This window comes from Tachypleus tridentatus, chromosome 6, assembly GCF_004210375.1.
Source record: "Tachypleus tridentatus isolate NWPU-2018 chromosome 6, ASM421037v1, whole genome shotgun sequence".
Taxonomy (NCBI): Eukaryota; Metazoa; Arthropoda; class Merostomata; order Xiphosura; family Limulidae; genus Tachypleus; species Tachypleus tridentatus.
Genome location: NC_134830.1, coordinates 86,971,483 through 86,998,749, shown reverse-complemented (window position 1 = coordinate 86,998,749; position 27,267 = coordinate 86,971,483). Strand labels below are relative to the sequence as shown.

At 31.2% G+C, this 27,267-nt stretch overlaps 1 protein-coding gene across 1 annotated transcript in view; it reads right to left on the bottom strand.

Annotated features, from left to right (window-relative positions):
* Positions 1-2,970: 2,970 nt before the first annotated feature.
* The window catches only part of LOC143252963 (integrin alpha-PS2-like), a 107,513-nt gene continuing 83,216 nt past the window's right edge, over positions 2,971-27,267 (bottom strand). The window contains exons 17-30 of the mRNA XM_076505916.1: positions 25,541-25,689; positions 24,319-24,447; positions 23,285-23,352; positions 22,769-22,916; positions 22,039-22,131; positions 21,622-21,701; positions 21,064-21,150; positions 19,666-19,771; positions 16,074-16,238; positions 12,984-13,136; positions 7,322-7,435; positions 6,498-6,599; positions 6,000-6,119; positions 2,971-5,009 (exon numbers count right to left, since the gene is read on the bottom strand). Coding sequence (XP_076362031.1) covers positions 4,908-5,009; positions 6,000-6,119; positions 6,498-6,599; positions 7,322-7,435; positions 12,984-13,136; positions 16,074-16,238; positions 19,666-19,771; positions 21,064-21,150; positions 21,622-21,701; positions 22,039-22,131; positions 22,769-22,916; positions 23,285-23,352; positions 24,319-24,447; positions 25,541-25,689 — 1,616 coding nt within the window. The 3' untranslated portion in view covers positions 2,971-4,907. The remainder of the gene's footprint in view (positions 5,010-5,999; positions 6,120-6,497; positions 6,600-7,321; positions 7,436-12,983; positions 13,137-16,073; positions 16,239-19,665; positions 19,772-21,063; positions 21,151-21,621; positions 21,702-22,038; positions 22,132-22,768; positions 22,917-23,284; positions 23,353-24,318; positions 24,448-25,540; positions 25,690-27,267) is intronic.

Here is a 27,267-nt window from a genome sequence, read left to right as displayed (position 1 = left end):
CATGCGGTTAAAAGAGAACGCCAATTCTACGGCCTTTTCATGAAGTTCATTTCCCCATTCATTTTTACATACAATTTGACAGCATTAATATAACTTAACACTTACGATGAAGTAGGAATTTCTATTTCTTCTCTATCTTTTCCATTTTGTTCATCTTCTGAATCTCTCACACTGTTACCATCTTGTAATTTTATTAACAATTTTAAATCAATTTCATTAATTTCTATTAAAACATTCTTGTCAACATTCACAAAACGTTTCGCGTTCACAGAATCATCTGCATCAATCTTCTCAGTTTGGATTTCATAAGAATCGTCACAACAAACAACTTCTCCACAATCTCCGCCATTATCAAGAATAAATCCACAATTCGAAACACTTTATAACGCATTTGACTGAATGATTTAAAAATGTAATTGCACCTAACACGTCACTTTTCATGGTCATTTCAGATGCTGTCTTACAATTGTCCATGTTTGCAATATGCTAAAGCATCAGTTTTCTGTGTTTCAATTATATACACTACCTAGTAGCTGTAGAACTAATGTTGTACATGGAGGTAGAAAGACTGAACGAACATTTGAAAGTTGAACTTTTGGGTGAAAAGTTGCATTATCTGGGAAAAGTAGAATATTCCTATTTTCTTGTTAAATTCTTTTGTTTAATTTGTTCAAAAATTGTTCGTATATAGCACTTGTCATCCACACTTTGTTATTCGTTTTCCATTCCACAGGAAGTTGATTCTTCCTTAAATTTTTGAAACAGCGCGGATTTTCACTTTTACCTGTTACCCATGATAAATTTTCCCTAAATTTTAAAATTATGAAGATAGGAATTTAGTTTTTCGTGAGCATTATGTTGAAGAGTAGAATTTTGCACTTATTGTTTGTTTGTTTTAATTTCGCGCAAAGCTACTCGAGTTTAATCTGTGCTCGCTGTCCCTAATTTAGCAGTGCAAGACTAGAGGAAAGGCAGTTAGTCTTCACCATCCACCGCCAACTCTTGGGCTACTCTTTTACCAACGAATAGTGAGATTGACCGTCACATTATAACGCCTTTTCAGCTGTGGGGGCGGGATTGCAACCCCGTCCCCTCAATTACGAGTCGCACGCCTTAACCCACCTGGCCATGCCGGGCCTGTGCACTTAAAAGAACTATATTTCTACAAATCATGAATCTAATTTAACTGGAAAAATAATGACGGTAGAATAAAGAACAGAGTATATTTAAACAACACTTACTGTAACAAAGTGTCCGAAAATTTATTAATATTTAAACAAATTAATAATTAAATAAGAAGGTAATATTTAATCAAAAACATTTTTTCCGCCTTACTCAGGTTCTAATTCTACTTGTTGATAAATGAGGTAGGTGAAAGATAGATTTCCGTCCGCGTTCCGCAGGTTCCGCTATACAGAGGGTCTTTCATTAGAGAAATCTTGAGACAATGCTGCGAAATTTAGATTTCCGGCTTGTTCTGGTTTCCGCGCTATGGAGTTTCCGGCTTAAATAGGTTTTACTGTATATGGTTCTGGTATGCAAACGTCTTTTTCGTTTATGAAAGAGGAATTCTGAAAACGTTTTTTAGAACTTCGTAGCACTTGGTGTTCATCGATTCAGTTCTACTTACAGACTAAAGATAGTGGGTAACAATTTCATTACATACTCTTAAGTAGAGATGGTCATCACCATTTAAAAAAAGACCTACAGAAATCTTTCAAGAAAAAGCCACAACATTAACTATGAATCCTGTGAACCACCAGGTCTTAAACAAGGAATTATAAATAAGAATCTTAAAACAAGAGGGTTAGATATATATGGATTATGAACTGAAAAATATAAAATCTATACCCTCAACGTTAAAAATGTTCGATCGCCAAGTAGCGTCAAAATGTAACCACTGCGCCAAAACACCGAAAACATATCAAGAGATGTTCTTCATTATTATAAAATATAGACAAAACCGCACATTCAGAGATACATTTACAGATAATAAATATTCGATAACAGTACAAGCAATAAAATATTTATGGTATAAAATGTAGCTACGAAAATGAAAATGCCAGTGAAACAAAAAACGCCATTAGAGGAAGGCTTACGTTTTTGAATCAAGAAACTTATTTTTTGAAACTAAAGCTTCTTCTAAAGCTGAACAAAAGATATTGTATGAAAAAGGAAACATAATGGAAAAAAAAACCGTCCATATTTTAGAGAAAGAGGCGCTATCTCAACACTATGCATTAAATTTGAAACGCACAGAACCAATAGGCATTTAAACATCTTTTCTCCATCGGTAACATAATATCAAGTATTTTCTTACCATTTGCAGTCCTTATTTTAGTTTTTTATTTTGTATTTCGCGCAAAGTTATGGGAGGACTATCTGCCATAGTCGTCCCTAATTTAGCAAGCCCACCGCAAACTCTTGAGTTACTCTTACCAACAAATAGTGGGATCGACCGTAATTTATAATACCCCTACGGCTGAAAGGGCGAGTATGTGTGATGGGACAGTGATTTGAACCCGCAACCTTCAGATTACGTGTCGAGCGCTCTAGCCCCCTTGTTTTAGTTAGCGCATTTTCAAATAAAATGCAATATTCCGATCAATGAATTGAATCTACTTTCTGAAACTTCATAGCCTATTTCATTTAAGTTATGGATACCTAAAGATATTTTAGATATGTTTAAAATGAAAGGTTGTGATTTTAAAAAAGATAGCGTTGCACAAAGTGATTGAACATAAATTGGGTTTCAAACCCATCTATATCCGTTGAATAAACGTGAGTTGCATGAGATTTGTTTATGTCGAAGCTCGATTTCCACGTATAGCAAAATTTAACTGAGCGAACTAATTTAAGATCTACAGTCATTACCACATGAAGAAAACAAAACAAACACGTTTTGAACATACTGATGGTATTTAGTGCACCAGCACAAAAAAAAACAAACAAAGTTCATATTCATCAAAATACTTCTAAAACACATTTAATAAAATAAATACACAAGTTTATACATAATATTTGGCAACTATTGCACGAATTGGACAAGTTTTATTTGAAAACATATCCTAAGTACTTTAATATTTTTGAAGAAGAATTACTAAATTAATGATATAAAGTAAAGTTTTATAATATTACGTGTAAAACATCATGATTGAGGAAAAAACCAAACATGTTCCACACAATTGTGTAACAAAGGACAAATTATTCATACCATTTGTAATAACCTTCGTAACTGCTCAATTTTGATTTATCGAATTGTTATGTTAGACTTTTTTAAAAAAGGGTTTCTCTCCCCGTGGTGGGAAGATCATACATAGCCCATTATTCATTCCAAAAAATAGAACAAAAAATACAAACCATGTTTATGTAACAGTATTACGATTGCTTCCACGACATACTTTTACCTGTTAATATAATAAATTCTAGTTGACTTAACACACATATGTTGCTCACGATTAATCACAGCATTGAGATAATCTATATTGTAGAGCGAGGGTTAACGAGAGATAAAAATACAATAATAATTTATTTAGTGTTGTTCAACAGAGTTTTTATGAAATACACAATCAGTTTGGCACTGTAGGTAACATAGCTAATTTTAAAATATTTTCAGGACTTATTTTGTACTAATAAATCTTCGTACAACTCATTTTAGCAGCTTTTACTAATCATCTAAATTAATATTACTTTGTAAACTAAATTTAAATATGACTTCCTAAGTATTTAACGTTTACTTCATTGAATGAAATCATACATCAAAATTTTTTTATGAAAACATATTTACGAAATTAAATTTTAACATAAAATGACAAATTAAAAAACATCTATAGTTCCACATTTACTTGACTGAAGTTATGAATCAAAGGGATTTTTAAGAAGTCATTTTCAATTAGCTGGTCTTCAACATTACGTATACTCATATCATTGCACTGGAGTAGCTTTTTCAAACGTTTGATATCCATCTAACCGAACTGTATTACTTAAGTAGTTTAATACTGATCTAACAGTACTGGAGTGCACAACTTCTTCACCGATTAATTTTATAAATTATCAAAATTGCAAAGCGGAAACATAAGGTGTTATTGATTTAACTAAATAGACGTTCTTTCATAGGAATTGGTATTTTGATATGTATCCATTAACTGGTTCGACATTTATGACAGATGAAAAAGGTGATGCTAGTTTAGTTATATAACAGTGAAAAAAAAAAAAGTCAGATATTTGTGGAAAATGACAGGAGTAATGAGAGGATACCAAAATCTTCAAAACTTACGTATGATGCAATTATTATTTGACAAACCAATAACGACGTATGTTAAACATTTTATGATTTTAATGTTAATGTCACTGGGTTACCACTTTTGTATTAAGATGGTGTATCGTAATCAGTTGATGTTACTGGATAATGAAGTCAAAATCTGATCTAAAACAAACAAATTCCAAAACGAAGTGATTAAAAAACATTGATATCTGACATCCTAAGATAATTAATGGGCTATACTATTTAAAAATATATAAAAACTGACATCAACTTCTGTAGAGCAGGAATTTTACGTGTCTACTTCTGCTTGCCGCATCCTAAATTTTTTATACCTTCTCATGATGTTATTTCCTGAGCAAAAAGAGTTTATACAAAAATAAAATACTATTTGTGAAGCTCATTCCAGTTTAAACATTGTACAAAAATTGTATGACATTCAGGTATATTACAAACAAAGATGTATGTAAGTAAGTATTACTTTCAAAACACACTGTATTTCGATTACACACACATACCCCGATAGTTCATGAATAGCTACAAATATTTCTAAATGTTATAGGTTTCCTATTAGGTCTTGGAATCAACTTTAGTGAGATGTTGCCACTCACTTGCACTGGAATTCTTTGGTATATCTTGTGTTCGATCATAATGTTTCATCTCCACCATTATAAACGTAACCGTTTTCATCATCTGAACTGTGAAGTGGCTGCTTTTCTGGTGGACGCTTTCTCTCAAAGAAACCCACCTACGAAAAGCAGTAAAGTTAAGAAATAACATATATTTTATTTCTCTAAAAGACTGTTTTCGAGAAGCTATCTTTGGGACAAACATTGTAACACATAACAAAATTACGGATAAATTGATTATATTTGTCATAAGACATTAGTATTAGACCCATCATGTTTGTTGGCACTACATTATGTATTCAGTCCCTTAGGTTTTTCTCGAAGAAAAAGCGCATAACAGTATTTCAAACACACTATCGATCACGCGTTTGGTTCGTATAAGCCTTTTGTTACTGGATAACAGTCTAATGCTTATGTTTTGTGGTGAGTATAATAATTATTTACAGTCATGATTTACCAGGTTAGAAAAGGTGTTCACATTATAAAAATCGTGGTTCTATTTTATTTGTTTCTTATTGCTCTGAAAGCAAATTATTATGGTTGAACTAAATGAAACCGAACAAGTGCGTTGTTTCTGAAAAAAAGAAAATTTAAAATTAGTTACTTACATTGATAATGTTTATAGATGAAAAAAAAGTTTTATTACAAATTAATGAAAAAAAATACGCTGATAAAAATCCTACAATGAGCGTTTTCATGTAAAGCTTTCAAAACTCCAAAAGCAAGTTTCTCTTAAACCAGCGTATATATTTTCCTTTGGTGATCCGAGTATGGTAATTACGATTTTTCTTTTTATGTGAAAAACAACAGAAAACATTTGTCCTAACTTTACCTAAACATATTTTGATAATCAAAATTCAAATGGTGCAAAAGTAGTTAATTTAATTCTCAAAAGGTTATTTAAATATAGTAAAGTTCATAATCCATATAAAATGGCAGACGCTATTTTTGGGCCAGTACTAGCCTAGTTTCCAAATAGAACTGTTATCTCATTGTTACAAGTTAAAACATAATCTCAAAATTATATCTATAATACGATCGCGCTTTATAAAATTGGTCATCGATTTTAAATTTAGTGTTTTAGAAACTAGCTTGAAAACTAAAAATACCTTCATAAGACTCCAAACTAGCAAGGAAAGAAGCAATAGACCTCCAGGAATTGCAATAATTATCCACCTGAGAAAAACTTTCTGTTGTTTGACATAATCTGGATGTACTTTAGTTGTAACCTAGGAAAATAAACATGAAATTTATTTGATTAATTCACAGATATTAATTGCTTAATAAAAAATTTATGTACGAGTTTATTTCCATACAACAATCGTTATCAAATACAGAACTTCACCGAATACAGCAAAGAACGTTAAACTGACCATCAATTTTCTCAAATCTAATAGTTTTATAACACACAACTACATTACTTTGTGGTAATTAGGTACCAATTGAAATTTAATTTTTTTGAAATATTACTGTAAAATGAAACAATTCCCGATTTTAATACAAAAAAAAAAGAAAATCAGAAAATTGGACGTTAATATGTGTCAATGAAAATAATTAACGTATGCTATATGTTAACTATATATAGCTATCTTTGAAAATTTTCTCACCATATAAACTTTATGAGCAACAGAAACGGGTCTAACATCATAAGGCAGTTCCAGAACACGAGTTACCAGTTTGGATGACACTTGTACGTGGCTCAGTCCGATCTAACGGAAAACTATTTTTAATTACATGTAACAATTTCAGCATTTCATTAGTTAAACATTTGTTATCCAGAAGCAAATTTTCTAAATTAAAGTTAATTTAAAATGTTTTACAAAAAAACCATGTAACTGTATTTCATTTATGAAGTTAGTAAAACATATAAACTAAGTTTTAATACAATTTGATAAAAACCACATAATTAGGAGCGCTTTCAAAAGGTGGTTTTTTTTTAGAAGTAAAGAGGGAATGGTAGTATAACTATTTCATGGTATTGAAAAAGTTCCACTGTACTGAAAACAAAGAAACATAAAAAGGGAAACATTTCTATGAGAAATAGTAATCTATGTTTATAGATTTTTGTATCCTTACTTTTACTCACTTGACTTCATTATCAGATTTATAATATTTAGACCTTTAGGCACTATGATAAGAAATTACCATCTTATAAGTTGCACTTGTAAATACTAAAAGGCTTCCAACTGACGAAGATGAATTGCTGTAATTGTTTTTCTATACTTCATTTTTATAAATTGGAGTTAATTATGTAATACTAAAGTAGTAAACTACATAACAAGAAAATAATCTTTTAGACATTAATTTATTGCTTTTCATTTATACGACAGTTTGTTGAAAATATCTGTTATAAATTTTTTTGGAATTAGATTTTTATTAGAAGAGTCTGAAAAAAATAATCCAAACTGAGGTTAAAAAAGAGAAAATTTACCTCTTCAATCGTTGACACCCACAGTCGGGAGCGTATAGTGAATAGAACTTGATCATTTTCGTTCAGGTTAAATAAAGTGCAATATATACGGGTACACATGTTTGGACCACATTTCTACAGAAAGCATAAAATTAAACCTTAAATATTGGATTTACACTTAACAGCTGCACTATAACGTTATGATATCTAAAATGAAGGTTAATTCTTCCTCACCCCAGCGGTATGTCTGCGAATTCACACTACTAAAAACTGGGTTTCGATACCCGTGTTCAACAGATAGGCCATTGTGTAACGTTGTGATTAATTATAAAATAAAACAAACAATTCATCCATTAAAAATACACAGCTAGAAGTTAACATTTTTGTTAATATACATCTAGATACTTAAAAACTTAAATTTCATTTCACAAGAATAAAGTAGTTATGAAATATTAATGGAAGCTAACACTCGGAAAATGTTTGCTGGAGTTTAAAATCTTTTGTTGTAAACTGGAATATAGCGCCCAATATTCAAGTTATAGTAATTACGACCTGATCTCAAAATATGATGCAATCTTCTTTTACTTCGAATATTTATTTTAGGTTTTCTCACGCTTTTCTTTTAGGAGCAGAGGGTTAGGGCGCTTGACTTGTAGTCTGAGGGTCACGGGTTGGAATCCCCGTCGCACCAAAAATGCTTGCCCTTTCAACCAAGAGGGTATTTTATAATGATGGTTAATCCCACTATTGGTGGTGGGTAGTTATGACTAGCTGCCTTCCCTTTAGCTCTCGTCTAGCTCTGTGCAAAATTCAAAATCAAATAAAATATTTTTTCAGGCCTCAGAGATATCTATAAATAATACAGTAAACACCTATAGACGTTCTTGAAGAGGTTTCAAAAACTAAATGTTATAAATAAAATAAACTGAATCACACTTATGGTATCCAGGTTATTGCAACTGTTTCTTCAAATCACACAGTTAGCCGCACATACCTACATAATTCAATAACAGTTGACTACGCAGATAGCTCTAATATCTGTTCTGGGAGCAAAGTGTGCAAATGGATGTGTAATAGCAACATTTACACCGATTAATACCCTACCATCACACATGCGCAAGATTTATTTGAATAACCTTCTTCATTATCGACCTAGCCTCAGCCTGCGAGAACTTACGTAACTCGAAATTGTGGTAATTAAATACTAGAGTATAGCCTGTAAAAATTGGGGGGACAAATACTAACGCTCTCATCCCCATAACATATCCTAACCTCATATTTCACAGCAAAATGAAATAAATAAATTTTGAGAAATCAAGATTGACCTATAAAGAGGCAAAAAAGTGCAGTTGAAGCAGTCAAACGCTGGTAAATTCTTGTGCGGGCTAATCAAAACAAGAAATGAAGTTGAGGCGCATTCATATCTTGTTAGTACGTACAGAGCTATATAAAGGGTTGTCTGTGTTCTGCTCACCTCGAGTATCGAAACCTGGTTTCTAGTAGTATAAGTCAGCAGACATATCACTGTGCCACAGAATAATTATTGGAAAAATAATTTAGATTAACAACTTCTAACATATAGAAAAGTCAGTGCGTTTTGGTGCCACTACGTTTGAAAAACGGCCGTTATGACATATTATTTAGCAGCAACGGTATAATTTAATTTGTTGTTAGTTATTTATTGAAAATGTGAAGTTAATTGTATGGACAACAAAACTAGAAATATATTTGCTGACCAGCTGGAGTACACATTTCCTGGACGGTAGTTACGTTATTTCACGATTAATGAAAGATTATCTTAGGGCATTGAAAAGTTGCTTCTCTTATATGTAATTGTAAAACAAAACATGCAAAAACGCCCATTAAAACGGCAAAACACATAATGTGAAACCGTAAGTCTCCACGTATTTCTGCATGGACTCAAAAAACATTTATATCAAATTTGGTGAATATCCGTCAACAGGAGGTGAAACGGTGGTAAAACAAAAAACAAAAAACGCCCATAAAAACCGGAAAACGAAAAATGTGTACGTACCCCCGCATGGACTAATGAATCTCCATACCAGTTTTGATGAAGATTTATTCACACCTTGCGAAAGATTACATGTACATACAACAGACAGTAGTATTATATACTTATATACATTTCTTAATCTAAATTCTTCATTAATTAGAGAGGATTGTATTTATTTAAAATATTGGCGATATAACAGAAAATAGCGTTACTCAGAAAAGATTTAAGGTTAAAATCGAATTGATAGTTTACTCTCATGATAAATGTTATACACTTAGCTCTAGGCTAAGTGATTCCACACTACGTCTTTATTTTAGGTTTATTACACCAATTCTCACCACATTTACAAGGTTTGACGACCTCCTTGTCACTAAACTCTTAATGGGTAGACAATAATCGAAGTATTCTATCTGGATAACTGCATTTTGACTTTTAGGACTTCTTTTCTGAGAAATCAAATGTCACATGACACACACTGACTTTTATACAAATTCGATGAGTAAATATGTTTCACTTTTAGACAGGCTAATGTGTACCGCGTAACTGTAGAATAGTAAAACAACCCTAGAGTTAAACAATCTATCGATTTCTAATGCCTCACAAACTTTTGACATTTAAACCATAGATTAATGATTGTTAATCAATCACTACAGGTTTCGTCAAGAAACGATAAGAAAACAACAAAATAAGCACAACATACGAAGCTAAGCTCTTAAGTAGGTGAAGCGTAAAACTTGTATAATCTATATCTTTTTTGTATCTATCCAACCTTGATTTCACTAGTGAAATATCGTTTAAGTAACGCTTTCTCATCAGTCCCGAAATGCTTTGCTGCTTTTTCTATTTACTCATTATTACATATGACGAAGCAACTGCTTTCGGCAGTTAGAAAAAATAGGTAGGTCTATGGTAGAATTTAAGAAGTGGAGATGTGCAGATATCTTTGAATTGTTTGAAAGGTTTAATTTTATCGTACGAAAGTATAACTTAAGTTATGCGTTTTCTAAACAAAATTAAGCTTGGGCAAATAATGTACAAATCCAGTAATGTAGCATTAGAAGTAACCGTCGATGGCATCAGTATTAATTTTTAACATCTTAAGGTCACTCACCGACACTCCTATTGAGTAAGGTACGAAAAGATAAAATAACATAGTATATTTACAATTAAAATGAATACAATTTTAAAATCATTACACAATAAATAGTTATTAAAAACATGGACTTACTTCCTTTCACCTAAAAAAGTACTTATGTTTTGGTGTACTGTAACATCATCTTCGGTACTTACGTGAAACGCAAGGATGGAATTTATAAATTTTTATAATTAGTCTACCAGTGGCACAGCGGTATGTCTACAGACTTACATTACTAAAAACCGCTCACGCCAAATAATCAATCGATCAACCTTCATAATTGTTTACATACTAATAACGCCATCTACGCTTAAACTATCCAAAGTTATAAACATCTGTCCAAGACTTTATTATTTCTAGACATGGACTAATTTCCTTGTTAGATAAGATACTTGTTTTGTTTTGTTTTTTTTTCAATTTGAGTAGCTTTTATTATGTTTGACGCAATTTCAAATTATACCTGTTTTATCAATCTAGTTATTCCAGTCTATAAATATTTATCTTTTCCCAAAATTTATTTGTCGAAAATGTTTGTTGTTAATGAGCTGTCATAAATATACAGTAGAAAATTGGTTTGATTTTGTTAACAAAATCTCGGAAATAAGTACAGAATTAAGTGATAAATTAGTCTGTTTTGACATCGTGTCACTGTTTACCAATATTCCAGCTAAGGAGGCACTGGATTGCTTGGAAAACTGAGGAGTAAGAAATTTTCTCTGCTAGAGGTGAATGACATCTTAAAGCTCATGAGTGTTTGTTAAATGCATATTTTAAGGTAGAAAATAATTTAAAAAAAAAACAGATTAAAGATTTAGCGATAGGGTCTCTCTTGTCTACTCTCTTAAGAGAATTATTATATGTTCAATTTTGAATTAAGCTGTTTAATATATCTGAGATTAAATGGTTTATTGTGATTCAGGTATGTGGACACGTTTTAGTGTAGCGGAATAACGCTGGGACATTATTAGAATGTGAAAATACCTTAATTTGATTAGTTCTACAACCAGATTTAAACTGAGATAGAAAAAGAGTGTCAGCTATTTTATTAGATGTGTATGTTTTCTTATAGCAAAGCTATATGGGGTTATCTGATTTGTACATCGTGGGGAATGAAACCCAGGTTTTTAGCGTTATGAATCCGAAAAGTTACCACTATCCCACTAACATATTTAGATATGACTATCAAATGTTACAATGGATGACTCTCAACTTAGGTTTATAGAAAATAATTTTCTGTGGTGATGCCATCCCACAACAAATCATGCCACCCATGGACACAAAAACTGTCTGCCTTTTTCATAATTGTGTTTAAAGCGTTAAAAATATGTACTTATAATTGTGGTGTAAGAGCAGAGTGAAATTTATTAAAACACGTAGCCAGATAGGGAGGATATAAACCTGAAATTACTTATAAATTACATCATAAACATGTCATTGATTTAAGAATATTACCATGTACAAGGTTAGGAGGAAAATATAAATTAGACAACTTGAGAATTTGGTTACCATTTGTTCTAGGCTGTAAATTAAATAGTCTCACGATTAGACCAGATAGAAGAAAATAAATAGTAAAACGTGAGATTTATAAAATTCCATATAACTGCGGTCAAAACGGAAAGAAATTTAAAATTCATGATCAAGGAACAAACACGCGGTAGAAAAATATAAAATAAATGAATCGTTATTAACTGAAAATGAGGCATAAATATTTCATGTTATAAAATGGAATAACACTAAGTTGATAAAACCGGTAGAATTTAAAACAGAATTATGTATCAGAGAAACTACTGAAACTGAAAAAAACAAAATATATTATAACACAAGGAAATAATAAAGTACTGGACAGACGTTTTGTAACTCTGAATAGTTTAAGTCTGGATAGCATTATTGGTATGCAAATAATTATGTGTGTGTATATAAGTTCCAACCATGCATACTGAGTCTGTTTTTTGTTTTTGTTTTAGGACAAGTTTCTGGTACTAATAAACATTTATTGTGTAATGATTTCAACTCTGTATTCCTTGTAATTGTAAAAAGATATTTTAAATTCATTTAGAACATAGTTTGTTACAAGGTGTTCAGTTAATGTTTCTTTATATTTAGTAACATAAAATATAAGTAAAAAAAATTGGTAAAGAAAAGAAACCAAATGTTCTTGCATAAGTTAAGCCAGGAAGTTACAATGTGACAATGGCGATATTCAGTGAATATACCACTCCATACTAAGGATGATGGTAAAAGCAGAAAAAAAAGTTATTGTAGTAATGTTTGTGGACAGTGTTAAAACATTTTGTGAATAACGTTTCGCTAATGAGAACAGGTTGGTCAAGCATACAGTGTATATTAGTGCCCCAGAAACATTTCATTCGAAATCGGAGCGTGCTCTACTGTGAAAGGTCATCATACCTTTTACTTTTAGGCAAAAATATTTAGTTAGATTGTATGCTATTCACACTATAATAATTGTAAATACTTGAACATTATATACTTAGGTAAAAACTTAACAAGAAATCAGCTTAATAAACACACATTACCACATCATTCAAGAAGGCATCTGCAACATCTTGTTGTCTTTTGTTTCTTTCTTTTGACAAATTTTCTTCCTCCAGATGCGTTATATTTATTACATTATCTGCCTCCGAGTTTTGTAACAACGCTTCACTCTCCATGCTTTTCCTCGACACTTTCTGTGATTTGTAACATACAAAATTAGAATTGCAAAATAAAGGCTAAACAGGAAAAAAAAATCAATCATCCACCAAACAGTGGTGCAGGAACTGGTGAAGGGAATGTTCGTTTTACACGGATTTGTGTACAGAGAACGAGTAGGAGCAGCAGTGTTTATTTACAAGTAGAGAAATTTCTATGAGGTTTAAAAACAATGAAATTTATATTTAGAGACTCTAAATTTCATTTATCAGTATTGCATAAAATCCAAGTTTTTATAGCGTAACTAGTGTTCACTACTTAAAAGCAGTACCTTTTATGTGTAAATGATACTTTACAGTTTCAAGTTCGTTGAAAATCGTTCAACCTGGAAAAAAGAAGTCAATACACCACTGCACGAAAAACATATTCTAACTGTTGGGAAAGCCATTGATTTGTTTAAATTTGTATTAAACTCATGCAAAAAATGCTGTTTAATTATTTTATAAGTTACGATATTATCTGAGACCTTTTTGTAGCTTAAGAGCTCAGGCGAGGAAGAATTTCAGTGACGGTTTTAGATAAAAAAAAAAGTAAAGGTAATGTAATAATAATTAGGCTATGTTGTCTAGAAAAAATGAATAAAATTGTTAAAGAAACTTTCTGTGGATAGAAACTAGTTATTCTATTACTCCTCTTTCTGCTTATTTATAAATTGTAATAAAATGATATTTTATGCACGAAGTATATTTTATATACTGCATAAAATGTATTACAGGGAAGGGAAGAAAACTTGCTTAAACATATCTGAATTCAAATTTTTTATTCACGATATAGAGGAAAGGTGCATTACATATAAGTCTAGTAATGTTGCAACATTGTTGCAATAAATAACTATTTACAATTTTTAACACAAAAGTTTACTTATAGATCTACTTAGTTCTGTTCTGTATTTTCTATCAGTGATCAAATAGCTTATGTTGCAAATGGTGTACTTCAAGGTTCAGTTTTAGGACCATCGCTCTTTTTTATTTATATTAATGACATAAATGGAGGAATTCTCAATAAATTACTTAAATTTGCTGATAATATTAAGGTCTTGTGTTTTGTTGGCCGTGAAGAGAATGTTGCTACTTTACAAAAGGATTTAGATCATTTAGTGAGTTGGGCAAATATATGGTAGATGTGTTTCAATCAAGATAAATGCAAGAAACTGCACGTGGGTTATCACACTTTGAATTATAAGCATAATTTGGATGGGAATAACCTTAACAGTGTAATGAAAAAATGGTCTTGGTGTAATAGTTGATCAGTCTCAAAAGCCATCCAAATAAGTTAGCTGTTGCAAGCGGTATCGGAAATAGGATTTTAGGTTGTATTTACAGAAATATTGAATATAAGTCTAAAAAAGTTATGATTTCATTGTACAGGCCACCGGTCAGACCACGTTTAGAATCTGGTGTTTAGTCTTAGGTTCCTTACCTTAAGAAAGACATTGAATTGTTGGAAAAGGTTCAGAGGAGAGTTACTAAAATGACGTATGGGTTAGAAGGGTTGTCATCTGAGGAGAGATTACGATCCATAAAATTTTCTCATCAAAAAAGTAAAGTTAGAGGGGATCTGATTGATTTGTTTTTGAATTTCGCGCAAAGCTACTCAAGGGCTATCTGCGCTAGCCATCCCTAATTTAGCAGCTAGTCATCACCACCCACCGCCAACGGTGGTATTTACCGTCACATTATAACGCCCCCACGGATGAAAGGGCAAGCATGTTTGGTGCGACGGGGATTCGAACCCGCGACCCTCAGATTACGACTCGAATGCTTAACCCATGCCAAGCCCGGATCTGATTGAAGTGTTTATGATAGTAAAAGGACTTGAAAATGTTTATGCATCAATATTTTTCATACTTAACAGCCAGAATTATATAACTTGGGAATATAAATATAGATTTGGGCAAGGTAGAAACCGTTTCCAGCTAATAATGTTTTTTCTTTAAACATGGTGGCTGACTTATGGAATGGCTTGCTATCGGATGTTGTGGAAGGCAGTAAATATGAGTAAGTTTAAAATAAAGCTTGATAGATATATGAATAATAATGGCCGGCTTAATTTTTTATTTTGGCTCTAAACATTGTTATGTTGCAAATTCAGCTTAAGGCAAGATGATATCCTTCCTATTTCAGATAAAACACAGTTTTTGAGAAATACTGGTACTTGAATCAAACACAATTTATTTATTTATGTATACATCCAAGTATATATATAAGCTACCTAATGTACAATATTTCTCATATATGTAAATTAAAACTGCTGTTGTTTAATTATATATGGGCTTTAGTTTACAATATTGTGAAGTCCATGGATGCTTTTTAGTATTACAAAAGATTAATCATAGAGTGATAGAGGAGACAAGAAATTAAAAAGGCAGCATGCTCTGTCTGATAAGAAATTTGTAAAAGCCTACATGTACGCCATTAGTAAATTGGATAAATTGTACTAGAAAGTTCAGGTAGTTTTTTGAAATACAAAATGTTCACTTTAATAGACAACAGTTCACATAATAAGAAATTCAAGTTGATATGCTGTCCTCTTTGGCAAATACTGATCAAAATGAAGAATTGAGGAGGCATTAAGGTACAAAATTAAAAACAAATATATATACGGTAAAGCAGATGTCTTCACCAATTCCGACACCGGACCTGGAGTGGATTTTTCTTTTTTTATATACCACAATTTAACAGGAATATGAAGTGATGAATATCCACTAATACACGAACATTAAAGCATGTATGTACAGCGACGATTATTTATATAAAATGTTATTAAAGAAATAAGAGTCAGTTCAGTGTTGCAATTTTAGAATATTTAGGACTATACAGTTTCACTATTATATGCAGAACAATTTAACCCTTTGCAGGACCATTTTATTCACACAATGCCAATATAAAAAGAGAATATTTAAACAGTGCACTAACCTTTAAAAAAAGAGTGTTGACCTCTGGTACGTCTTGACAGTGAGCTTTACCCTTGACCTTGGGCTGATCCACTAAATAGAGCAAGTGTCTACCATACAGTGTATAGGCTGGCCAAAGAATATGAACTTCTGCCTGTTGAATGGTACTCGGGCCTTTGTTAATGATCTACGAGTAGGAATTACATGTTTATCAATGTCTGTAACATTATTTATTCGTGAAATAATCAACTGTGTAATTAAATCTCATATATTGTTTATTTTGTTAAATTTATATTAAATCATTGGTCTGTGTTTCTTTACTACGTAGGATTGATTCCTTCTTACCTATTATTCCTGTAACCACCTGTCTGTTTAACTATTCTTCTACGTGTCTATGTGCTTAACTGTTATCTTTCTACCTGACTGCTTGCTTAGCGGCTTATCTAGTTATGTAATGAGCTTTCATATCATATATTACTAAGTCATAACAGTGAACAGAGAGTTAAAAGAGAATTTATATTTTATTATATATGTATATCAATATAAGTTATGTCTGTTGTATGCTCATGTAACTATTTCGCAGTTTAAATGCATCTTCAAAAAAATTGGTATGAAAATTCATTAGGTCAATGCGAGTGTATATTCAGATTTTCAGTTTTACACCTTACGTTTTGTGAATTTTTATCGACGTTTTTGCATTTTCGCGTTATTTGGCACAACTATTGTTGGATCTCCACCAAATTTGGCAAGAAGGTTTGTTGAGTACATGTGGTATCACATTTTGTTTTAAATTTTTTATTGGCGATTTCTTACAATTGCATATAACAAAGCAGCTTTTCATGTCCTAAAACAACCTTTCAGTAATGAAGAATTTTAAGTTCCGTGCAGGGAGGGGGGTACTTCTGCTAGTATACAAATATAATGAAACAACAACAACAACAATTGTATTTACTTGTTTCAAGTTAAGTACATTAAGCACAAAGTTACATGATAGACTATCTGTGCTCTAACCACCACGGGCATCGAAACACAGTTTCTAGCTTTTTAAGTCCACAGACATATATACCGCTGTACCACTTGGGAGCTTTAATTTTATAAAGAAAAGTAGGAATCGATATATACGAAGCTCAGCTAATTATAATTTCAGTACAAAAGTACTGAAACAAGAATTTCAAAACTGTAGTTTTGACTTTCTTGTTGCCATACTTTTGTAGCATTAAAACTTTCTATTTTAAGTGCGGTAGTACTTTGTAGTAGGAAGCTACAAAGATTCTAAATAATTCACACGCCAAAAAACCACCCAATAGATTATTTAAGAGAAAAATCGACCATTCAAAGTATTGGTTACAATATATTACGTGCAAATGTACTAATAATACTTTAAAAGATCGCTAATATTTCTAAGACAAGAACTTTTTCATCTACTACCTGATCATGTCAACATGGTTAGTGCCTAGCCAGCTCGGAATATTGCTAGAATATTTCTCTAGCTTACTTGACTGGTATGTGGGTATCTGCTTTTGATATTCCAATAAAAATCCATATATAAACGGGTATACTAAAACTGGTAAGCATATCGTGCACTTAAATATCTTTTGAATCCAAAGGATAAACACGTGACAGTTTCTCAAGGTAAATTACATACTTTATACAGGTATAACATGAAAAGTAGACAAAAAGTGTATTGTAAAATTATAAATGTTTAAGATGAAGTAGGGATTCTGCTACAAGAAGTAATGAAAAAAATTGAACTTGCAATCACAAATGTATAAAATTTAATCTCTACTTTGGCATCTTTGTTAGCTTATCTGTAGGCCAATAGTAAAGATTAAGTTTTATAAATTTGTGATTTGTGGTTTTAAATCTTGTAAAAGTTATAGCTATCAGGGATATGGCTACACTGAAAGTTGAGAGATGTTGTGTTCATTCCATGGAAATATACAAATTGAAAAAATAAAACGAAAAAAACAACAAAACAAAACAGAAAGTAGGAATCTCTGATTATTTGTAGAATTGCTATAAGTATCCAAAACAGAATAAATGCTGCAATAAAAACTACAGAACCAGGAAAGTGATATTAGCTGAATAGTTTTTAAAACGATTTTCAATCTTTATCTTAAAATATATCCAACCAGTATCACTTTTCAGCATTTAATATATTTTGCATACTTGTTATGGCAATTATATGAATAACCAATGATCTCCAGTTTTCGTTACAATTTCATATTCCTACTTATATCAATACAGCTAGTAGATTACATATATGTCGATTTCTATTTGTATAAATCATTATTTTTTATTATACTTGTTTGTTTCCTTTCCATTAGCTATGTTTTTGCGCGCCAGCAATGACAAGAGTTGGGTGTGCATATAAGCCATTCAGTTTTACTCATCAAAATCCCTACCAACCTACCCTTAAGTTTAATTATATGCCCAAAGTAATACTAGTATAATTTTGGTACAAGACAGGAATAACTGCGACTCCAGGTGTAGAAGTTCTGCGAAAGAAGTACAATGATAAGGTTCGTCATTTTGTCTTGTCTGGAAAAAATTACTTACTTAAAAAAATGTTCAAACAGTGAAATTTAATCCACTCCATAAACACGTAGAAAGTGATTTAGACGGCTTAGAAATACAACCAGCTTTAGTTTTTTCAGTGTGAAATAGTCATTGTTAATGTTCAGACATGCTAAAAATGGTTTTAACCGGTGATTTTTATTGCCATTATTTTGTTTCATAATGATCTGTACTGTTAAGTACTACTGTAGTCAATGACACACACACACATATATATATATATATACAAACATTATTTTAGCATATCGAAATAACTGTAATACTTTAACTACTTTGTTCAAAGTATTTTGTTTTAGAAAAACTGACACACATAGAAGTAAACAAGCAACACTCCCAAGAGATTTTGTTATATCTATAAACTTTCACTAAGTATCAAAACAACTCATACACTTTAAAAATATGAGAATTAATTAAACGCCTTCGTATACAAATGCACATAAAATAATTATAGTGAATTCTTTAATACGTTTTAAAAATACTTTTCTGCAAAGAGTCTAATTATAGAGAGTTCTGGTTGCAAATGTATGAAATACTCGAACAAATTAAATTTTTGTAATTTAATGTTTTTCGTCAGTGCATTGTTTTTCAGGTTTCTACTGACTAGCCAAACTATCCATTAAATCCTCTTCATGTCTTTCATATATCCCAATCTCCTACTTTTTACTTATAAACCTGAACTTAAAACACCTTACTCCCAACTCCTTTCAAAAAACAAACAAAAACAACAACAAAGTGTTTCATGATATAGAACAAGTGGATAGTTTCTAAGAATTATAGGAAATTTCTGAGTTTTACAGAAACTGTGTGCCAAACAAACTTGTTGAGCATCATAATTTGATGTAAATAAATCACTGTAACTATAATATGTTCTATTTTTCGACAAAAATGATAATAGCAAAAGAAGTAACAAAATGTCATTTCTCTCTTTCTACGCTTTATGAAGACATTTTGTTGTTCTTTATTTCCCAGAAAGTGTTAATAATTACTGAGAACCGATGTCATCAAAGCGCTGTGAAGCATAACTATTACCTACTTACTTCGTACACATGGACCACTTCTGGTCCGATTTCGTCTTCTGCCTGAATCTGATTTTCAGGTAGAATGGTGGACTTGTTATATGTGATTCTTTCTGGAATTGAAATTCTATAACGAAAAAAAATATAGGCCTACTTCAACAGACTTGATTTATTTTGTGCAAAGTATGGATCTAAGTTTTTACGATAATTGAAAAAAATATCTCTATAAATGTCTCAACGTTTTGGAAAAAAACAACAACATTATTACGTGAACAAGTTTAAATTTATAAAAGAAATATAAGTAAGTTTATGACATCAACTAACTAATAACTACAAATGTAGAAAACGTCAATAAAACGTCTGCCTTTTCCTATTTGTTTTACGCCAACACGGACTTCTAGTTAGACCAATAGTTCATTGTTATTCCAATTCATGCAAAAAATATTCCTTACTGCAGTGAAAAAATATATCTCTATTAACAAGAAGTTCTTTTTGTTATACTATAAAAGTATAATCAACGAAATATACATCTTTTATCATTTGACATTATTATCAATATATTTCAGATTTTTCATACGGAGTTCTTCAAACACATTTATGGTTTCATGCATACGCAGTTACCTTCTACATAGATACATTTATTACTTTTCCATACAAAAAATTTATTTTCTTGCCAATTTCAAAGTCAAAAGCTTCTTTACTATAAACCATTAGGTACAATATAAAAATAAAGATAAAAATAATTAACTGTAGTAGTTTATTGTGATAGGAATATGTCTAGATTAATATAAAGGATTCATAAAATGATTCATCCTAACACTAAACAGCAAAATAATCCCTTGATCATACCCTACATAGTTATATACCTTACTCTTAGGATTCCCAAACAGTTTTATTTTTTTGTCGTTGAATCAGAGATAGCTTGTTAAGAACTGATTCAGATCTTATTTATGTTTTATCTTTGAATCTTTTGTGAAATCAATTTTAGGAACATATCATGAATAACAGACATGAGTGTAGCACATCGTCAGAAATAAAGAACAGTGCAAGGTCCTATCTTTATTAGTCTTGACAGGGCCTTGACGTGATTAGTGTGTCCAGTCTTTGAATTAAATGTTCACAGTTCGCGTTCCGTTGACGATAAAGCGCTCGGCACTTTGAATTCATGGATATAGTATAATAGACTATCTAATTATAATTGACTATCTACCTTCTATGTATCCTATTAGTACAAAATTAGGGACGATTATACGTAGATAGCATTTTGCAAAAATTCTGAAAATATCAAAAACCTATTTTTAGCTTATAAGTTAAATTTTAATTTATATCTTTACGTCTACTCAATAGTGATATTTTGTTAGGTTAATATTCCTTCGTTTAAAAATAATGTTTTTACGTGAGTACGAAACTTATCCTTACCCGTGTAAGTCCATTTTTATTTTGAAAGTTACTGGAAGTTCAAAGATACGCTGGTTGTCTCCAAGTGTAAAGTTTTCTGAGTTGGTACTGTCGCATAAGGAGAATATATACACATAAATATATAAAATTCGTTATCAACACTCAACAGTTTTTGTAAGGTTACAACTGATTATTAGGCATATTATGCAGTTAAAGCAAATTTTTGAAAAGTTTGTTCAAAAAATTAAAATATTGAATAGATGGGATTATTTAGAATTAAGCACAAAGCTACACTATGGACTATCTGGGTTCTGCCAACCACGGGTACAGAAAGCTGGTTTCTAGCGGTGTGAGTCTGCGAACATACCGCTGTGACAGTGGGGGGATATTAAAAAACAAACAACTTAGCTTCTATATGGTAATATATAGCGACTTTTCACTGACTGGAAACATAGTTGCTGCTTACAAATGGATATAGATAAAAATTAATAATAACGTTGATACTACTCTTAATGAAACACTGATACACCTAGAGAAACGAACTTGTAACATAATAACATTTTTCAAGTTTGAACTTACCTATTAACTTTCATTTTAAAATGGAAATACGGAATTCTAGAAGCAACTCTAGCTGGTTTTAGAATCACAGAAAATATGAGCTAGAATTGAAAAGTTTAGTTTGTTTAGCTAAGGACAAAATTGCACAACTATAATCTTATATATATGATATATATATATATATATAATCTCATATAAATTACCAAATGCCAATATTTTAAAATTAATAATTCAATTTAAAATAAAAGCGTTTCAGATAACTAGTTAGAACAAACAAAATCAAGCTTTGAAAATAAACTTATATAAAACATTCATGGTGTCAAAATTAAACTTAATTTTGACTTATAGAAATCTGTGTTTTCTCTGTTTATAAAATATTTTAGAAATCAGAGTGTTATGTTGAAGCCAATGTCGGTTTGATACAAATATATACTTTACCTCATGTCCAGCAGGGAAGGGGTTTCCGATATCACAGACGATGTTATTGACTTCAGGAGTACGTAAATATGGAAAACAGCTAACAGTTATGCTCTATTAAGGGAAAATTTGAGCTCTTTAAAGTTTCCGTAAAATAACTTATTATTTTATATATATCTATTTAATAAGGTCCTCACAGTCTAAATTTATTATATGTAAAAATGTTACTTTCCAGAAAGTGCGTTAAGGGCACAGGGAACACTTTTGAACATTCCTATATATCACTATTAGATTACTCTTAAAAATGGTAGTAAAATCTGAATAACCTAGTTCATTATATAATATATAATGATTAACAAATTGTAAATTGTTCTAAAAATCGAAAAATTACTTCCTGAGTATCGGTTAGAGTAGCATAGTTTTATTGCACGACAATTTAATAATAGTAATACTTTATTTATGTCTGTTTGTTATTATTCATTATTGAAGAACAGAAGAAAAAGCTCAAAATAACTTACTGTATGTATGCTGAAAGGTTACTGCATTGCAAAAGGTTTTTATTGTTAATAGCAGCAAAGACTTTAAAAAAAAAAGATTTTTCATTTAGACAGAACAAAGGATAAATTTTTGAGTTTGTTGATTAATAAAACTATTAAAGATATTGTTATTTTTATCAGAAATATGTGCTTTATAATAACTCATGCCTGGTTAAAAGAAGCTGTTTAATAATTGTACATTAATCACAACTTACAGCGCTTGTCTTGTTGATGTTAACATAACTAAAGTCTTGTGGAGTTTCTAGATATAACATAGATTCAAATGCATCTTCTCCACGATTGGTAATATTGACAGTAAGTTCAAGTTTCTTTCTGCTTCCAATCAAATATTCGTCCATATTCCTAGCGGATATTAAATATGTTATCACGTACACACATTTCTATTGAAGTGCGCTTTTTTAAAGTATTACTACATTCCCAGACTTATATGTGAATAAATAATACTTAGATTATCTTGAGTAGTATTGTTTAAAGGTTTATTTCAAGAATAAAGTAATAAGAATAACAAACGATGAATTTAACATGCAAAAACCTATAAAATAAGCTACGGACAATAAATTAGTGTAAACAGTACACTTTTTCCGCAACAAGCTGTAACACAAAAAGTAGGTATTTACAAATTTCACACAAACACCTATTTTTCTAATATACATGAACATAAAAACTAATATAAAATCGTATTTTCGTGGTCTTATAAATCTAGAACATACGCTTTCATTTCCACAGTCAGGTCGGGAATACACATATTGTCTTTTCCACAGTTCTTCTGAATGTTAACCTGAAAAGTAGTGATCCCATGCAGTGCGTTATATTTTAACTAATTAAAGATATAAATACATTAAGGATAAATACAATGACTTAGTATCAAATATTACGATAATTAAATTACGATAGCACAAAATTAAAACAGAACAAAGAAAATCAACATCTTATATATTGAATAATTACGCCTTACGTAATTAATGTTTTTAATTCTTGATTAAAAACACAACAACAAAAATTCACTTAAAAAGGGGAGATAGTTGAAGTAAACCTACTAATTTACCTAATAAAAATACTGGTAAATTTCTAAGCATCTACAACCTTAAATTTCAAGTTTGAAGGACTTGTTTGTTTGTTTTGAATTTGGCGCAAAGCTACTCGAGGGTTATCTGCGCTAGCCGTCCCTAATTTAACAATGTAAGACTAGAGGGAAGGCAGCTAGTCATCGCCACCCACCGCCCACTCTTGGGCTACTCTTTTTTCAACGAATAGTAGGATTGACCGTCCCATTATAACGCCCCACATGGCTGAACGTGCGCGCATGTTTGGTACGAGCGGGATTCGAACCCGCGACCCTCGGATGACGAGTCGAACGCCTTAACACACTTGGCCATGCCGGGCCGTAAAGAGTTTACTGATCACTACTGTTAAGCTAGAAAAATTCTTTATCATTTTAACTAAGACGTGACTATATCGAGCCATTATATTCATTTTGCAATCATAAGCATGATCAGTGTAATTGATCGACTCTGTATATATTCTGTGAATCTAATCGAGTTTATTAAATATCAGTATACTTTATGGTAAGTTTTTCACTAAATTTGGCTAAGATTTTGAAAAAACAAATGTTGGAGAAACATACAATGCTTTCAAAAATATAACTATCGGAAACTCTAAACCTGTTAACAATTAGTTGCATGATTTCGTAACCTACTGCTAGTAAGTTAATAACAAAAGCAATTTGATATCTGTTATATAATACTTGTTCCATTAATATTCGTGGTAGGTCTTCATTAAGGATTGGCTTCAACATTTTTCTGGAAGGTTCCAAGTCTCTCAACTCAGTGGCGACTTCTATTATAATGGGTGTTAGCTTGTCTCGCACTTGTTCCTAAAGTTGCAATATAGATAATTACAATGTATTTATTATTTGTAATACTTTATTTTTGTGTACCTTATGAAGAAAAGGTATTACAGAACTAGACTGTTACACATGAATGAGCTAAAAATTATATTATTTGCAAATAAAATTCAATTCAATTAGTTATATTCAGATATTAACTAACTGGCATCACAGAGACAAAATAAAGTGGATCTCTTCCCTAATGCAAAATCTATGTTCAATAATGGTGCATAAACTCTTCTTTACAAGTGAAAGTTTTGGCAATGTCCTAATAGAGAAGCTTTCCAAGTAAAATAAATTATTTGGTAGAAGGCGCTTCTTATCAAAAGCTTTTAATATAATTTTTAATTTTACCATATTATATGTCCCTAAATGAAATAATTAAAAAAAATAAATGAATACTCCGGGAAAATGCGATCTTACATATCAATGAAATAACATACAACTCTTAAAAAAATGGTTGTTACCAAACAATAAGCTTACATTAATAAAACGTTGAAAGCGGATGCAGCCTTTAAAATTCATTTTTTCGTTATATTTGTTTTTACGTTTTTAAAGTTGTTGAGTTTCATGATGAAGGGTTCACCGTTTGCAAAAGTCAAAACTTCTTGAGCTTCCAACCACACTTTACAATTAACTGTGATCTAAGATTGACTTTCCCATTCTTCACAGAAGCTTATTAAATGAAAATTGCGGTTTTGCCTTAATCTGTAATCATACCAATCAAACTAAATGCGATCGGCAATGGTGAAATATATTTGAAGAAGAGGACTAAACCTGAAATACTGTTTTTATAAAATGCTATTAAACTTTAGTTTACGATAACATAATAGCTCAAAATACCTCTTAATTTTAATATTTTTCATATTATGACCCTCAAAACCAATTCCCTACTTTTATGAAATTCAAAAATAAATATATATATTTTCTTTTTTAAGTATATTCACTACGCAGTTCAATAAATTGTCGATGTTGAATTAACAATAATCAAAAGCTTATTCCTTACAAGAGCATACTGAATAAATGGCTATAAAGCTCAAGGATTTTATTATATCATTAGAAAGAATGTAATATCACTGACCTGAATATAAGCATAAACACTCTTACAGAATACAGAGCCTTTCCTGAGAGAGACTTGATAGTTACTGTGGCTTATTTTTTCTCTGTCCAGGAAAAACACACGTGGACTTTGCTCCAAACCAATGTCCAATCGAGTTTTAAATAAAACATCTAAAAGGTTGAAAGTATGCAAAACGTTTGTAATATCTTCGAGCCTTACAAATTGGTGTTTTCACTCTGTATGATGGCAATAATGCTTTCAAACATTAGAGATTAAAATAAAAATAATGAATAATTCCAATAATGAATAATTAACATAACAGTAATGTGGTAGTAAAATATATATATATATATATATAGAAGCAGATAATTTAAGAAATATGAAACTTATTTATAAAACTTAATTCAATTTTTATGTAAAGGATGCTAATTCGAAGTTTCAGTCATATCAACAACAAAGAGGATGGGGTAGAATTACTAATTTATTAAGAACATTTTTCTTAAACTTCTAGCAATTTTCGGGACATCCAATTTTATAGTTGGCGTTATTTTCCTTATTTATGATTGGAGGTGCTCCAGTATTTTAGAGCAGTTTTGTGAAATTTTGTAGATTGTCAGAGGAATAACCTATAAAGCTGTTCTGCAAATATTTAGTGTTGTTGTAAATATTAAGTTCAGCGGCAAAAAAATAAAATTAAAACATTTATAAGATTTGTTTGTTCATTACACAAATATGATGACCAACAAGGTGAAACAGCATAAAAGAGACAGGAGTCTTACTATAAAAAAGGGCGTTATGGCATGGATTGGTTGGTTGTTTGGCGCAATGCTACTGGTCTATCTGCAACAATTTATTAAAATATGTAAAAAAGAATCATGTTAAAACGAAACAAAGCTCAGTTTTCGAATTTAAAACTTCAATAGAATTAAGATGGACAATGGCCCTCAAAATTTTAAAAACACAATTGAGGTGGACAACCGTCATCATCGCTAATGACACTATCATGGTAAAAATATGACTAAAATGGGGTAGGTGCTTACGGTCGTAACGACGGAACGATAATAAAATGTAATCCATTGTGACTCAAGTGTCACACAGACCACACATTGGTGTTTCAGTCCCAGATAAAAGAAAAGGACGAGTTAAAAACTGTGACCAATGCCTAGCCAGGACAACGTCCTCCTTCCAATCCTTATGGAAGCAATATGGCCAAAGAGTAAAAGAAGGTTTGATCTGGAAAGGCTTGTTATCATGTTGCTCACTCCAAATGGCGTACAGTTAATTCGGTTGTGAACACAGAATCTGTAGAGGAAATTTTGTGTGCAACTATCAAACCACAAAAAACCTTGGCAAGGCCTACAGAGTCACCTGACTTCGAAGCATCCATATAAATAGAAATGGAAGGATGGTTTGAAAGATGTTTGTCAAATAGAAGACAGTACAGTACTTCCAATCGGGAGTATACACCTTCTTCAGATGACTCAAAGAAGCATCACCTCTGGGGATGGTAATAAGCCATGGTGGAATGAGCTGACCAGTGGATACAGAAATATTATCCAAGTATAGACCAAATTCAGCCAACTTCTTCTGGATACGAAGGCCAAAAAGAACGATGACAGAGTATCTATTCTGAAAAAGCATGGCCCACTGAAGAATTAAAACACAACCCCAGGTAGAATGCTGTGGTAAGGATCAAAGTTTTGAAGTGTACAATACAGATAGTTGCAAACGGCAGATGTGTATAGGAG